Consider the following 17099-nt stretch of genomic DNA (forward strand, 5'->3'; position numbering starts at 1 on the left):
GTCCTTTCCTCTCCACCCCAACGAGACCCCAAGTCATCGCCCACAAATGGCCTTTCTGGCTCCTGATCAAGCTGCTTAACGGCCATGATCCCAGAGACTCAGAAACAAATCTCAAAACCCAGCGTCTTTTGGCAGAAATGTGTCCAGACCCTGCAGTAGGTTACTGTCACTGGGCCACCCCAAGGGGGAAAGGGTGTTGTCCCTCAACCTGCTTCCCCTGGCGGCTCAGTGGCCGTCATCCTCCAGAGGCCATTGGACAGTCAGATTTGGGCCCACAGTGACGAGACATTTTGGGCCTCACGGGATAGGGGTGGAGCCGGTCCTGTTCTCCCCACCCCAACGAGACCCCAAGTCATCGCCCACGAACGGCATCTCTGGCTCCTGATCAAGCTGCTTAATGGCCATGATCCCACAGACCAGAAGCAAATCTCGGAACCCAGCAGGTTTTGGCAGAAATCCCTCCAGATTTAAGTGTTAAAATTTCAGAATTTCAAAATCACGTGGCCACTACTGCAGCCACGCGACATCATATGTTACTCACAGCCAGCAATAGAAAACAAATTGTCTACTGTTGCCTTTTCAGCAGATCTGAGTGTTGGGGTAAAATCTCAAATTAATAATGGTGGGTATGGTGTCAAAATATTGAATGTGATCAAAGTAGAGAGAGAGTAATGTGGAAATCATCTGCCCCACTGGTAGGGGGAGGGTGTGGAATAGGGGTATACTGGGGTTGCTGGGGGTAGAGAATGGGCACTGGTGAAGGTATGGGTGTTTCATTGTATGACTGAGAATTAGATCCAAAAGTTTTGTAACTGCTCTCACGGTGATTCAATAAATAAAGTTATAAAAAATGAAAAAGAAAGTAAGGTGGAGTTCATGCACGATTCAATCAGCTAATCAGTGGTTGAATCAATAGCAGTGCTCCTACATAAAAAAAAAATAATAACGTTAGTAAGATGCAAGGATGTTCCAGGGAACACACATGTAGTGTTTAACGGCTACAAAGTTCAAACCTCAGCAAAGTATGTTGATGGAATTCAGAAGTGTGGCTTCATCAATAAGAAACCCAGGAACCTTCTGGAAGATTGGCAATGTTCTCCCCTGCATCCAAATGTGGGGGACAGAAGCATTTTGCCCCCTAAACCTCTATTAGCTGTACTCTTCAGAGTTTTGCATTTTCATATGGTATGGTCATTTTCCTTTTTCAATAAATAGAAATTAACGTAATATGAAATGGAATAAATATAAATCAAAGCCGCCCAGTGCTGGGTATTGAGAGTGAAAAGCACGGTGACATCTGTAACTGATGCTGCTTAATAATTCAAAAGTACGAGGTATACAAGAAGCCACACCACACATTTTGCAAGAAGACACAAAAATATACATTAAGTGCTTCGGAATGGTTGCTTATGGGGTAAAGAGAAGTAATAAAAGGGAACACATAAATAATAAACTAAGATTGGGGCTTTCTTAGGACCTGAGGGGAACCTACACCAACTCGGAGGGAAAAGGGAAAGAGGGTAAAGAGGAGGAGGAAGAGAAGCAGCAGGAGCAGGAGGAGGAGCAAGAGGAGGAAGATCAATAGCAGGAGGAAATGCAGGAGAGTCTGGGGACGAGGAGGAAAAGGAGAAGGGTTTTTGAGGGGGGGCAGGAGGAGAAGAAGGAGGAAGAGGAGGAGCAGGAGGAGCAGGAGGAGCAGGAGGAGCAGGAGAAGCAGGATGAGGAGGAGGAGGAGGAGCAGGAGGAGGAAGAGGAGCAGGAGGAGGAGGAGCAGGAGGAGGAGGAGCAGGAGCAGGAGTAGCAGGAGCAGGAGCTGGAGGAGGAGCAGGAGGAGGAGCAGGAGGAGGAGAAGGAGCAGCAGAAGGAGGAGGAGCAGGATGAGGAAGAGCAGGAGGAAGAGGAGGAGTTGAAAAAGAAGACCAAGAGGAGGAGGAAAAGGAGGAGTTGGAGCAGGAGAGGAAGCTGGAAGAGGAGCAGGAGAAGCAGAAGGAGGAGGAGCAGGAGGAAAAGGAGGAGGAGCGGGAGGAGCAGGAGGAAGATTAGGAGCAGGAGGAGCAGAAGGAGGAGGAGAAGGAGCAGGAGGAGCAGGAGGAAGAGTTGGAAAAGAAGATCAAGAGAAGGAGGAAGAGGAGGAGTTGGAGAAGGGGAGGCCTCAGCAGGTGGAAACAGAGGAGGGTGGCTTCCACCCTGACAATCCAGATCATCCTGTCAGCCTCCCAGGACTGGCCTGGGACCCCGGTTCCAGCCCTGATGCTGGAGCTCCCCACACTCCAGGGCGAGGACTTAACTTCACAAGCTGATCTTGGCACTAGAAGGCACTAGAGCTAACAGCCAGGAGCTCCCCAACGCCTGGAGGGCTTCTGTCCTCATGTGGCTCTGAGCTAGGGGATGGCATGGGGGCTCACAGGTGACATGGGGTTCCCACAGATGGGAGAGGGAGCTGCAGGAGGCAAGTCTGCTGGAAAGGATTTCTTTCTTTTTGGTTTGGGGTCACAACTGGCAGGGCTGTGCTTGCTCCTGGCTCTAACTCAGGAATCACTCCTAGTGCTCAGGGGCCTATACGAGAAGCCACGGATCAAGCCCAGGTCAGTCAAGTGCGAGGCAAACGCCCTGCCTACCGTATGCTCACCCGGCCCCTGATGTGGTGGATTCAGAGACGGTCTGAGAAGACTTGCTTGGACCAGTGAAAGTCATACCTGGCTCTACCACATCCAAGTACCACCTGGATTTTGGCTTAATGCTTTCATTCAGCTCCCAGGAGGAAGATATTGACAACAACACAAGTGTAGGAGATTTGAACACTTTTCTATCACTGCTGGTGATCAGCAACCACCTCGGCAAAGAACTAACCTTAGGCAAAGACTAAGCTTTTTATTTTTTGTTTCAACATTTAAAATTTTTGAGATATAACTAGCATTACTTAAGTTTTTGCATATAGTACAGTGATTTGTGTAAGCATACGTGCAAGATAATGACCATAATAAAGGGGCCGGAAAGATAGTACAGTGGGTAAGGTGTTTACCTTGCATGTGGTTGGCTTGGGTTCGATCCCCGGCATCCCATATGGTCCCCCAGCGCACTGTCAGGAGTAATTCCTGAGTGCAGAACCAGGAACAATCCCTGAGCTTCGCTGGGTGTGACCCAAAAAGCTAAATAAAAATGACCATAATAAAGTGGATAAACACATACATCACCTTACAGAATTATGTTTTATGATGAGACTTTAAAAATATAACCTCATAGTAAGTTGCAAATACGCATAATTTGTAATGAGACTTTTAAAATTATATTTTTCAAGAGATTGACATAGACAATTCAATATTGTTGACAAAAGTTTCCATGTTGCACATTATATCTCCAGAACAAAGACTAGGCTTGAAGAAAGAAATGTAAAAACAATTAAAAAGAAAGAAATGGAAGTGATGACATATATAACAGATATATACAGGGTCCTTCCTGTGCCCCCCAAATGTAGTGCACATATTCTTCTTCACTATCTAAGCTTAACCCAAGCAGGGGTCCCCAAACCTATATGCATTAAATCAAGATGTTAAAATTGTATCAACTCTCCTCTCAGACTATTCAGCTTTAAAAATGGAAATGATGGGGCTTGAGCAATAGTGAGCAGGGGATTTGCCTTTAGGCCAATGGGGTTCCACCCTGGGCATCCCATATGGTTCCCCAGAACACCACCAGGAGTAGTTCCTGAGTGCAGTGCCAGGTGTGACCCAAAAAACAAAAACAAACGAAAAAAGAAAATGAGTGGCTAGAGACATGGTGCAGGCATGGCACTTGTCTTGCAGGCAGGCAGATGGGTTACAACCCCCGCATCCCACTATCCCCCACCCCACATCCCACTGCCCCCCCACCCCGCACTGCCAGGAGTGACTCCTGAGTGCAGAGCCAGCAGTAAGCCCTGAGCACCTGTGACCCCCCAAAGCCTGAGAAGGTAAAAATGTAAAGGTAAAGGCCCTCCTCTTGATCGTCGATTTGCTCGAGCGGGCCCAGTAAGGTCTCCATTGGAGACTTTGTTGTTACTGTGTCTGGCATATCGGATACTCTCGGTAGCTTGCCGGCTCTCCGAGAGGGGCGGAGGAATCGAACTCGGGTCGGCCATGTTGGCCGCCTGTAAGGCGAACGCCCTACCCGCTGTGCTAAAGCCTGAGAAAAGAGAAGCAAATCACAGACACATGAAAAGAAGCTCAGGCACAGAAAAGAAGTCCCCCACGACTGAAGACCCCACGATGGGTCAAGGTAGAAATCTGGAAGCCCCAAGATTCCTGGAAACAAACAAGAAGGAAGACAGGAGCTGCCTAACACCCAGGACGCAGCAGAGAAGACAGAGAGAGGCAGCTCGTTAACGGGCCAAAAAGGGCCCCAGGAGCGATGGAGCTGCTCTGCTGGGGCTGCGGGAAACAGCAGACACAGCGGCAGGGCCCGTCTGTCTGCGGCGGTCTGACCCCCCACGCGGGACGGAGCCCCCGCACGGTGTCCCCAATCCTCAGGAACAACCGGTGCACAGACGCAGGGGCGAGTCCGAGCACCAATGGGTGTGGGACCAAAACCCAAAGAAATAAACAAAAAACAAGGGCACTGGCTGATCTGCCCTGACGCAGGGTGTGGGTGACCGTGTGAGGCCACTTGAAACAAACACGCGGTAATCAGGACCCGGTGGGGGGCCCGGGCGATACCTTGTGGCCGCGGGGCGATGCTCGGTCCCTGACACCCACCTTCGGGCTGGCAGCTTAGACAGCTTAGACGCTAACTCTCACGGAGAAATAACTCTCACGGAGAACGGCACTTCGCTTCTATTCTGTTATTTTTTGGTTTTGAGGTTACACCCGGCAGCACCCTAGGCTTATCCTGGCTCTGCGCCCAGGGCTCGCTCCTGGCAGGGTTTTGGGGTCCTACAGGACACCGGGTATGGAACCGGGTGGGTCCCTGCACGGCAAACGCCCCCATTCACCGCACTTTACAATAATCGACTTGCGGAAATTGTTTCTTCCTTTTCTTTTTCTTCTGTAGCTTTGTCGCTAACAACCCAGTAGGCTCCTGGCCCAACACCCAGGGAGCGATTCGCACGGTGAGCGGGGATAAGCGACAGATGCAGCCGCGTGCGGGCGGGCGGGAGCCGGGAGGCCTGACACGCAGGCGCCGAGGGGCGGGGCGTCGCGCTGGAGGCGGAGCTTCGACTCATGGGGCGGGGCGTCGGCGTTGGAAGCGGGGCTTCAGCCCCCCGATGGGCGGGGCGTCGGCGCTGGAGGCGGAGCTTCGGCGCTGAGGGGCGGGGCCTCACGCGTGAGCGGGGCGTCGGCGTCAGCGGCTGCCTGGCGCCGGGGTTCTAAGTCGTGCCGAGACCGTTCGGAACGCTGCGTCTCGCGGGGAGTCGGCTCCGTTACCCCTCCCCCCGTCCCCAACTGTCCCCTTCGGCGGGTAATGGAGGGTGCCCACCTCCTCAGCTCCGGAGCGAGGCTTTGGCAGCGGCCGTCGCGCGCGGCCTGACAGGCGCCATCACGGGGGAGCGCTGAGGGGCCGGGCCGGAGGCGCGCAGGCTGTGCTCGTGCCCGTGCCCGTGCCCGCGCCGCCGTGTTCGTGCCCCCGCGCCGCCGTACTCGTGCCCGCGCCGCCGTGCCCGTGCGGCTGTGCCCGTGCTCCCGCGGCCGTGCTCGCGTCCGCGCCGCCGTGCTCGCGCCCGCGCCGCCCCGCTGCCGCCGCCGCCGCCGCCGCCGCCGCCGCCGCCGCCGCGCCCGCCCCGCCTCTCGGGCCGGCCGGCCGGAGCCCGGTCTGGCTGCCCAGCGACCATGAGCGGCGCGGCGCGGGCGGGCCCGGCCCGGCTGGCCGCGCTCGCGCTGCTGACCTGCAGCGTGTGGCCGCGGGCGCGGGCCGACAACGCGAGCCAGGAGTACTACACGGCGCTCATCAACGTGACGGTGCAGGAGCCCGGCCGCGCCGCGCCGCTCACCTTCCGCATCGACCGCGGCCGCTACGGGCTCGACTCGCCCAAGGCCGAGGTCCGCGGGCAGGTGCTGGCGCCGCTGCCCCTGCACGGCGGTGAGTGGGGCCGGGGCGGGAGGGGGGCCGGGGCCCCGCACCGCCCCGCCCCGCCCGGCGCCGGGGCCAGACGCCCCCGCCCACGCGCGCTCCCTGGCGCCTGGACGCGGCCCGGGGGTCTTGTGCCCCGGTTTGCCGAGGAGACCGGCGCGTGCTGGGGGGCTGTTTACCGGCGGGCAGACAAAGGAGGCGGAGGCCCCGCGCGGAAACTCTGTGCGCCGGCCGGGAGGAGCGGTCAGGGCGGGCAGTGGACACCCCGGGGGCGGAGTCGGTGTTTGCCCTCGGTAGGCAGCGAGCATCCCGGTCCCCTTGTTGCCTCCGATTTCGTTGGGGTCCCCCCACCCTTTGTGATTAGATAGACCCCTGGACAAACCCCCCTGGGAGAACCTGATGCCTGCTGGGGGCCAGTGGCCAGTTCTTCGGGTCACCAGGGCCGGGCTCTGGGGGGAGGGCAGGATTTGGGGGGTGGGGGATCACGGAGGCAACGAGGAACGGAGAATCTCAAGAATTGCCTTCCAAATCTATTTTGGTGCAGTGTGGCCAGAGGAATAAGGTGGTTTTTTTTCCTTTTGTTTTTTTTGGGTTTTTTTTTTTTCTTTTGGTATTAAAATGTAGTGATCCAAATTACCGGCAACCTTTTTTTACAGGAAACTTTTTTGCAGGGCAGAACACTTTCTTCTTTCTCGTTTTTTTAAATGTCTTTTTCAAAGACCCGCTTGTGAGCTTTAGGAGGGCAGTATCTGATCTTCACCCCAATGGTGCCAAGTGTTTTTTTGAAACAGTTTTATGTTTTTAAAGCTGCTATTCCAGTGAGGATGACCTAGACTGGCAGCTAAGTAAGGGAGTGATGAATATCTTTCGTGGGGGAGAGATGCACCCAGACTGCCTCAGGCCCCCAGCGACCCCCAGCGCCTCCCCCCCCCCTCCGCTTCTCCCCCGCCCTGGGAGCTGTCCTGCTCCAGTGTTGCGCTGGTCACGGTCATCACGCTGCTCCGGCCCCGGGGTTGCTGCTGCGGGGGGCGGTGGGCAGGTCTGGGGAGGAGGGAGCCCGGTCAGTTCCTCGGGTAACTGGGTCTCAGTTGGATCTGGGATGGGATCAGGGGTCCAACCCGGGCAGGACCTCCACTGCCCCCGGCCTCTGTAGGGGCGTGGGGGACACCCAGGAGCCCCCCTTTGGCCAGGACGCAACTTTGGTCTTTGGTCCCTAACGTCAATATTTGCGTGCCCAGGCCCCGGTGCCAGCCCGTGGCGGGGACAGCTGTCCGCTGCCAAACTCGGGCTAACAATGGGAGCCTATTGCAGGGGCCGGAGCGGGGGTCACGTGTCCGAGGAAGAGGAAGCTGCAGCTCGGCGCGTTTGGAAATCTGTGGTTTGGCGTCGGGTCCGCTTCCCCACCCCCACTCGCGGATGCACACCCTGGCTCTGAACTCAGATCCCAGGCTCTGCTTGCGTTAGCTGCCTCTTCCCCGCCCCCACCCCCTCCCTGACACCGCGGCAGGGAAAGCTGGGGTGAAAGCCCCCACCCCTGTACACAGGGGTGACTGAGGCTGACGGTACTGTCGGGGTTTCTACTCCGAGGGGCCGGTTGTGTTAGTGTCCGCAGAACCACAGGCCAGGCTTTGCCAGTTGGGTGGGGGATGGGGGGGCGTACACCCAGGAGGGCCTTCATTCCAATGAGGGAACTCGCCCGAGAGGTGCCCCAAAGCAGTGGGAACTGGGTGGTTTGGATCTGCATCTGCCCGTGGGTGCACAGTGGAGATCCTTACCATCCAGCAGGTGGGCTGGGGAAGCTGGGAGTGGCAGGGCTGAGAGCCAGGGGAAGGGGCTAGGGAAAGGCCCTGGAGGAGGGGCCGGGCCAGATGAGACCCAAACTTCTTCCCATCTCTCAGCCTCTTCTGGCTCTATTCCCACCTTACTGGGTCTTCATGGATCCCCATACCCCGGGTTTTTGAGAAACCACCAACTTGGTTCTGCTTTGGCAGCAGGGACTTGAAAATGGGATTTTTCCCAGAATGGGGGTTGAAACCATGCTAGGGTATCTCAGGTGAGCTAGTTCAGTGAGTCTTTCAAAAGCCAGGATTTCAGGGCCAGACGGGGAGGGGTGAATGCCCTCTGGTAAGGCCCCGGCACTGTTAGGTTTGACTCCCTGCCACCGAAAGCCCAACGAGGTGGAAATTGAAGAGTACCGAATTTCTTCTGCCTGTTATGCTTTTGTAGCTGTGATTCTCAGACGACTTTTCACTTGTTTATTGAGGACTTTTCTGAGTGGCACTGGAGAAAGTGATGTTCCAGTCACAGGCAAGAAAGGTCACATGAGACAGAATTGCTGTCAGAAAACACCATGGTGGCCAAGTGGATGAAGTGAAGGGAATTTAATAGTGTCACCTGTTAGTGGGAATTTGTTCCAGGAATGTGTTTGGGAGGAGGAGTTAGGAAGACAAAGCACTTTGGGGCCAGGCGATGGCTCAGGGGGCTGGAGCACGGGTCTTGGGAGAGCATCACAACAACCAGGTGTACCCCAGTCCCCCAGCTCTGCCAGACTTGGACCTGGTGGCCACTAGCCCACCAGTCCTGGGCAGTGTCCAGCATTGCCTCCTCCAACCCCTATTTACTCGAGCGTTCTTTTCCTGTGACTTGGTTCGTGACAATTGTATGTCTATCCCTTCATGCTGTTATAGTTTCTAAGCCTATTGGCTTGTCCTCATTCGTGTAATCAAAAAACAAACTACGAAAGGCTGCTGCGGCTCTCTCTTGCCACCTGCGTTCGGTGGTCTCTGTTGCTACTCCCACCCCGGGGAGGCCGATGACGATGGGCAGACGAAGGAGGGAACGAGGGCCCGGCTGGTCGGTATCAATTGTAGTTTACTCCAGCCTCGTCCCCATTCTCCTGATTCTCCTTCTGCTTCTCTCTCTCTTTCCCCCTCATCCTCCTCTTGGATCCTGCTCCTTCTTCCTTCTCTTTCCTGTCTCTGCCTCCTCATTCTACTTCGTTCTCTTTCTGATTCCCCCAGTCCACTCTTAGAGCCTCAGTTAAGTCCAAGAGCATGAGGGATTGGGGCTTACATATAGGTGTGGTCAAACAATCAACAGAGGTAAAGTCCTTCCCTCAGGGGAAGCTTCTAGGTCAGATTCTCATTCAGTAAGATGACCCTCCCAAGACTGAAATTCCATCTATAAGTGTGTTTTTCCTCTCCTTAGTCCAACAAACATACATTCATAGTATTAGTCATTTTGTATGGACACAGTCAGAGTACTTTAAGCTTATAGGATTGCTCTCCTGGGGGCCATCTTGCTATAGATCTCAGACTACAGTGCTCAGGCCAGATTAGTTTTTTCTAACTCTACTAGGGTCCTAATCTAGTTGTTACTCTTTGGACCACAACAGAATTTGTCCAGACCGTGCTCTTAACTTATAGTGAAGTATTATGGCGCTTTGGCCTGGCCCATTTCGATGTCAGGGTAGCTCACAGCTTGCCCTGGGTCCGTCCAGTCCCTTGTCGGGACCCTGCTTTTGGAGTGCCAGCAACTAAGGGCAACTGAGGCTTAAGTTGAGAAAGCAGATGTCCAGGAGTGAGATTATTCGGAGTCAGTTAACTCCCAAGTTACAAAATCATAGCATTAACTGTCTTCCTGTTTCGATACAAAAAGGACATTGCTCTGAAGTAAACTATTCAAAAGACATAGGAGACATAGGAGAGGAGAAAGGCAATATTTAACTTACAATACAAGTTCAGTGTCCTTAGAAGGATCTGACCTTACAAGTTAACATGGTCTGATTAGGAAAAGGTGATAAACCAGTTGGGGAAGAGAACACAGAGAAGTTACAGATAAGCACAGAGGAATGGGAGTGACTTGGGAGCACTGTGATGGGTGCAACCCGATAGACCTAAGCTCCCTGTGGCAAGGGAGAAAGGACAAACCAATGTTAAACCTGAAATGTTTAGAGCCATATTCCAACACTCATTCTTCAACTGGAAGCTGGCCGTTTGCACCCCTCTGGTATTAAGGGCAAGAGCAACAGTCAGCAGGTGGGGCTCTGGCCTTGCATGGGGCCTACCTGGTTTGATCCTCTGCACCAGGGGAATCCCTCCAGCACTGCCAGGAGGTTGCAGAGCCAGGAGTCAGCCCTGAGCACTATAGGGTATGGCCCCCACATCAAAACTATTTCCTCAAAAAAAAAAAAGTTCATTTTGAAAGTGTTACACGTTCCAGAATACTTTTTTCTTTTGGACCACACTTGGTCTTACTCCTGGTGGGCCAGAGCAACCATATGGAGTGCCAGGCACTGAACCCAAGTCAGCAGAATGCAAGTGCCCGCCTGCTGTACTATGCCTCCAGCTCTAAAATACCTCTGAAATGAATATCATATTTAGAAAAGCTGTGTTTTAGCATTAAATAAAATGCCTTGGTGAATGGAGGTAACTCTACTCGGGGGCTAGTATTTCTTTAGTGTGGGGGGCAACTCCTGGGAATGCTCAGGGCTGATTCCTGGCTTTGCACGCAGGGATCACTCCTAGTGGGACTTAGGGGAGACTCCTAGGCTGCCTGACCTTGCTAAGGTCACCTTATCCAAGCTGTGTGCAAGGCTGGGAACTGCCTGGGGGGAGGTGGGGTGGTCATGGGGAGGGAGGGAGGGAGGGAGGGGGGAGGAGAGAGAGAGAGAGAGAGACACTCCTTGACAGGACTGCCTGGCAGCAGCCTGGCAGTGCCTACTTTTTGGCATTTTGTAGAGAGAATCAGAATTGGGTATTATGACCTCAGACAGTGATTTTAAGAAATGATCACCTGGGGCTGGAACACTAGCACAGCAGGTAGGTGCTTGCCTTGCCTTGCACATGCCCAGCCTGAATTCAATCCCCAGCACCCCATATGGTCCCCTGAGCACCACTGGGAGTAATTTCTGAGTGCAGAGCCAGGAGTAACTCCCGAACATTGCTGGGTATGGCCTGTCCCCTAAAAATGATATGATCAGTTCCCTCCCTGTTTTATCCCCTCTAGGGAATGTTGTCAAATTCCTCCCAGAAGTCTGGGAATTCCCTCTTTGCAAGGATGTTTTTGTGTGTGTGTGTGGTGGTGTGTTTTGGTGGTACTTAGGGCTTATTCCTGGCTCCGTGCTCAGTTATCAGTCATGGCAGGGCTCCAGGGACCATATGGGGTGTTGGAGATTGAACCCAGGTCGGCTGTGGCTGAGACAAGTGCCCTCCTGCTATCCTATTGCTCTGTTTCACTAGAATGTGTGTAAATGTGTGCGAATAGATGTGTTGGCAATTGTGTATGAGCATGTTTGTGATGTATGTGAGCTTGTTTGATTTTTTGTGAACGTGAGCAGGTATGATGGTGATTTTGTGTTACTGTGTGATTGTGTGACCATGTGTGATTGTGTGATTGAGCATGTAGCTGTGTGTGAACATGTGTGATTGTGTGACTGTGAATGTTTGTAAATGTGTGTGAATTTGTGTGATTGTGTGAGCATGTATGATGGTGATTGTGTTTATGTAAACCTGTGATTGTATATGTGTATATGAACATGTATTAACATGTTTGAGCCTGTGATTTTATATGAACGTGCGTGAGCACGAGTGTGGTTGTGCTGTATATATATGTGAACAGATATACGGTTCTGTATGTGTGAGCATGTGTGATTGGATGTGAGCATATGTGTATAATTATGAATGTGTGAGCATGTGTGGATTATGGTGTGTGACCATGTGTGATTTTGAGTGTGTGAGCGTGTTTGTGTATGTGTGTGCGTGCTCATGTCATATTTCAGGGAACCCACCGTCCAAGCACCTGCAGCGCCGGGCATCTGTGTCCCTTGCTGAGGCTTCAGGTTACTGCACGGGAAGGGCTTTTGGGGCAGTTGCGGGTAAGGTGACCTTAGCAAGGTCAGGCAGAACTTCCTGTCCTACTGGGGCACGACGCCAGACCTGGAGTAGCCTGTGCCTCTTGCATGCGTGAAGAGGCCAGAGCTCGATCCCTGACACAACAATAATAACAGCAATAACAATAGTGAAAGAGACCCAGTGGGGGGGGCGCGGGAAGGGGCCCCCACTTGAACAGTTTCTTCGAAACACTTACCATTCATTATTTCCTGCCTGTTGCAAGCCCTTGAGATGGTTGTCACAGTGCTCTGCAGGACACTGGAGTGATTGGAGGGGCAGCTGGTTCAGGGACTGTGGGGGTCAGGGTGGGGGAGGGCCCAGTGCACAAGTGTTGGTGAGAGTTTGCTTGTGGCTGCTTCGGCCAGCCCTGGGTGGGCCCTGGGCGGGGGAGTGGCACGGGGCTGCCGAGCACGTGCACTTGTGCCCCCGCACCCATGTCCCCCTGCCAGGGTGCCGTCATCTCAGTCCTGCGCTGTCCTCCGTGCTGGAAACTGAGGCCATGGGGTCGTAGTTTGGGTTGGGGGTTGTGCCAGTCGGAGGTTGTGCGGGGTGAGGTGGTGAGGCAAGGCCGGAATCTGCGGCTGGAGGTTGTGCTGATCACCATTCCGGCACTGCCGGAAACCTCCCTCAGGGAGTCGGGTCGCGTGTGTGGAGGGGAGGGGGAGCACACAGGCATGGTCCCCAGAGAGGCCTCCCCGCCTGTCAGGGCTGGAGCCCAGAACAAGGACAATTCCCCGGGGTAGCCTGTGGTTGGGGAAGGTTTTTGCTGAAAATGTGGAATCCACATCAAACTCAATCAGGGCGGCGGTTTAAATGGAGCCCCTGGTGCCAGTTTTTAACCTTCCCGCTGCTGCAGTCAGAAGGGCCGGGCCAGTCCTGACCCGGGTTATGAAACAGCAGTTTCAGAAATAGGTCAGACTCCAAGCTCAGTCCCGAGCCATTTCTTCCTGAGTGCCAGGAGAGGCACGGCGGGGGGAGCTGTCCAGGTGCTGATGTTGGCGCCACAGCTTGCATGCGCATACACACACACACACACACACACACACACACACACACAAATACACACACAAACACATACACCCACAGAGCGCGCCTGTGTGCCTGCTTACCCCACACGCACACACATGCACGTCTAGGCACTACATGTACAGCTGCAGTGCACACACATGCTTCTGCTTCAGCCTTGCATGCAGCCAACTTGGGTTGGAGCCCCGGTACCCCATGTGTTCCCCTGAGCACACAGCCAGGAGTAAGCCCTGAGCATCATCGGGTGTGACCAGAAAACCCCCAAACAAAACAAAAGCCACGATTCCAGGAAGTGGGGTTTCTCTCTGAACTATTGGACACAGGCTTAGGGTGTGAGGACCCCCCCGCCCCTCCCCCCCCCCACACACAAGGGATCTGGAGATCAGAAAGAGGAAGAGGCTGGTGTGTCTCTTCATTTCTTTTAGAGAGGTGGGGCGTGAGGTCCAGTGAGCCCTTGAGGAAAGGAAATCTTGATTCTGGACCCAGCCAGTGAACCTTAGAAGCAAAACTTATAAAGATCAGACTCAGTGGGAGGAGGCCCTGAGCCATGGGATAGCAGGTAGGGTGTGTGCCTTGCTTGCGGCAGACCCAGCTTCCATTCCCAGCACCCCGTAGGGTTCCCTGAGTCTGCCGGGAGGAAGCCCTGAGCACCACCGAGTGCGGCCCCAAACAACCCATAAGAACAGCCTGGATGGAGGCAGATTGTGGGAGAGGGCGCAGAGGGCTGTGGCATCCCCCTGTGCATGTGGAACCCCAGGTGTCTTCCCTGGCACCAAAGGGTGCCTTGAGGTGGACGCAGATGGAGACCAGTGAGGCTGTCTGAGTAGCTGACCCGATCCCTGGGTGAAGCCAGTGTTACGTGACGGGAAGATACTGAACTCGGCTCTGAGCCCTTGAGATCTACTCCCAAGGTTGAATCAGCTGTGCCCAGGCCTGGGACAGACTGGTGTCCTGGACCCCAGCAGAACCAACACTGCAGGATCGGAGAGAGCTCAGGGACTGACCACAGGCTTCACAGACAGGAGCCTGGCACCATGTGGCACCCTGAGTCCCGCCATGAGTGGCCCTCTGGGCACTGTTGGGGATTGTTTCAAACCCATCACCTCCCAGTTTTTTGTTTTTTCATAGTCAGTCTGTTCAGAACCATGGCATTGCAGGTAGAGTTGTCAAAACCTGCCCTAAATCTCCTTCACTGTGTTCTGAGGTGGGTGAGCCAGAGCAGGAGTTGGCCAGGGAGAGAATTGGGTGTGGAAAAGCCTCTCACCACGCCTCTAGGCAGGGAGCTCACACCGACCCCGGAAAGAACGGGGCCCTAGACATCACACACCCAAGAATGCACCTTCCTGCTTTGGTTCTTCCAAAGGGGCAAACCTCGCGTCCTGCCCCAAACCTGGAAAGTTCCCTCTGTTGGGGTGCGTGGCATCCCAAGTGTAGGGTCACACAGGCCTGGCAAACCTTGTAGCCCTGCAGGGTGCTGTGGGCCTTGAGCTGGTCTGGTGCATCAGACAGGACTCCAGCTCTGTTTGACTGTTTAGGGTGTGTGTAGGGGAGAGGGGGTACACAGCTGACTGTGCTCAGAGATTGCTCCTGGAAGATGTGGGGACTGAAACCAGGGTTGGCCGCCTGCAAAGTGGGCACCTCAGTTACTGTCTCTGTGGCTCCCGGTGGAGAAATGCAGAGGTTTTCAGAGCACGTGGATGTGTCTGAAAATCACGTGTTTGTCTCGCTGGTCCTCAGGGACTCAGTTCTGGCTGATAGGGAATAGAGGAACAGGGGAGATGAGGAGTTGGACCCGAATAAAAGTAATTACTCAGGGGCTGGCACCGTAGCACAGCGTTAAGGTGCTTGCCTTGCACGTGGCCAGCCTGGCTTTGGTCCCCAGATTCCTGTGTGATCCCCCAAGCTCCACCAGGAGAGATCCCTGAGGACAGAGCCAGGTATGTGGCTCCCAAACAAAAGTAAGGCAGTTACAGGTAGGGAAGGCCCCACAGGTAGGGTGGGCTTAGGGAGTGTCTGATAACCTGAACAGCCTTGCCCCGTATCTCTATGACCTCATAATCCAGGTGAATCTCACCAGAAACCTTTTTTTTTTTTCTTTCTTGGGTCACATCTGGCGATGCACAGGGGTTTCTCCTGGCTCTGCACTCAGGAATCACTCCTTGCGGTGCTCAGGGGACCACATGGGATGCTGGGAATCAAACCCAGATCTGCCGTGTGCAAAGCAAACCCCCTTCCCCCTGTGCTATTGCTCCAGCCCCCAGAAACCATTTTTAAAATTTACGAAGTTGATTTCCTGTCGTCTACAACACTGTTAATACTGGTTTCTCATGTACCTAATTCCAACACCACAGCCTTCGCCAGTGTGCCTGCCTCTCTTCCCCCAGGGCTCTGATGCCCTTTTTTCAGTTCTGGGAATCAGTTCTTCCATTGTGTGGCCTCTGACCCTGTGTTGCTCCCTGGCTGTTTATATTTATTTTTATTTTAGTTTTTGCTTTTTTGGGGTCACACCCGGCAATGCACATGAGTTACTCCTGACTTTGCATCAGGAATTACTCCTGGCGGTGCTCAGGGGACCATGTGGAATGCTGGGAATTGAACATCATTCTGTCTCAGTCCTTTTCCTTTGGACTGACTTTACTTAGCTGAGTATCTTTCAGTTCCACCCATGTTGCAGAAAATTACATGATTTTGGTCTTCTTTTGTGCTGCATAGTATTCCATTGTGTGTATAGACTACAACCACTTTTTTTTGTTTGTTTTTGCTTTTCGGGTCATAACTGGTGATGCTCAGGGGTTACTCCTGGCTCTGCACTCAGGAATTACTCCTGGCAGTGCTCAGGGGACCATATGGGGTGCTGGAAATCAGACCTGGGTTGGCCACGTGCAAGGCAAACGCCCTACCTGCTGTGCTGTTGCTCAAGCCCCTACAACTTTTATTAGTTTTTGGGTCCCACACCTAGTGATGCTCAGGGGTTACTCCTGGCTCTCCACCTAGGAATTATTCCTGGCATTTTTCGGGAGATCAGATGAAATACTGAGGTTTGAACCCCGTCGGCCACTTGCCAGTCAAGCACCCTACTCACTGTACTTTCTCTCTGGCCCTCACCAAAACATCTTGATCCATTCACCTGTAGTTGGGCGCTTGTGTTGGTTCTGTATCCTGGCTGTTGTCCTAAGGCAGCGATGGACATAGGTGTGCATATATCCTTCTGAATGAATGTTTGTTTGGAGTGATGTTGCCAGACTGTCTCTCTGTGTCAGTGGCCCACACTCTTGAGACACAGTCAAGCAGTGCCCACCCACCGCTCCTTTGTTAAGAAGGCAAAAGGGGGCTCATCTCTGCCCTTCTTTGGGTTTCCCCTCTGAAGACTCACGCCCAGAGTTTGGGAGCGTCCCAGCCTTTGTTTTCCTTCCCTGAGTTGGGATAGTCCGCCTCTCGCCTGCTGGTGGGAAGAAGCAGAGTGCCGCCCCTCCCCCGATGTACGTCTGACCAGTATGTGGGTCTCCAGGCTGGTACCTTGATTGGTGTTGGTGGGATTGGAGTGAGGTTTTACACACACACGGACACACACACTCAGCGGCACTGCCGGGCTGAAGGAGGCCGGTCTCACCGCAGCGCCCGGTTTTAACCACTTCTACCGTCTGACTTCCCAGGGGGGTTGAATAAATGATGACAGAGCCACTCAGTGGACCGTTCCCAGCCATTAAGGGATCCTGGCGAACGCCATGGACAGGCTCCCAAAACAAATTGGCCGGGCGGTCAGCTGTGTTAAAATCTGTCTGCAGTGGCCAAGGACGCGGGGTCATGGCATGGATCGGCGTGGCTGTGTGATGGGGGACTCAGGCCACAGGGGACTGCTGTCCTCTGCTTCTTAAATTGTTGCTTTTCTGAAGGAAGGGGAGTGGCCTTTCTTGGGGTGGGGGTGAAGCATCTGTGTCTTTTTTTGGGGGGGGGGTTCACACCCGGCAATGCTCAGGGGTTCCTCCTGGCTCTGCACTCAGGAACTACTCCTGGCGGTGCTCGGGAGACCATATGGGATGTTGGGAATTGAACCTGGGTTGTCCTGGTGCGAGACAAATGCTCCCTGCTGTGCTATTGCTCCGGCTCCGCATCTGTCTCTTAAGGGGACCAAATATCTGC

At 54.0% G+C, this 17099-nt stretch overlaps 1 protein-coding gene across 3 annotated transcripts in view; it reads left to right on the forward strand.

Moving 5' to 3' along the window:
- The first annotated feature begins 5734 nt into the window (after window positions 1-5734).
- RNF130 (ring finger protein 130) overlaps window positions 5735-17099 on the forward strand; it is a 49445-nt gene continuing 38080 nt past the window's right edge. For all 3 annotated transcript variants that reach the window (XM_056115694.1, XM_056115693.1, XM_056115695.1), the window contains exon 1: window positions 5735-6051. In XM_056115694.1, coding sequence (XP_055971669.1) covers window positions 5802-6051 — 250 coding nt within the window. In that variant the 5' untranslated portion in view covers window positions 5735-5801. The remainder of the gene's footprint in view (window positions 6052-17099) is intronic.

Source organism: Sorex fumeus, unplaced genomic scaffold (assembly GCF_029834395.1).
Source record: "Sorex fumeus unplaced genomic scaffold, SorFum_2.1 ptg000029l, whole genome shotgun sequence".
Lineage (NCBI taxonomy): Eukaryota > Metazoa > Chordata > Mammalia > Eulipotyphla > Soricidae > Sorex > Sorex fumeus.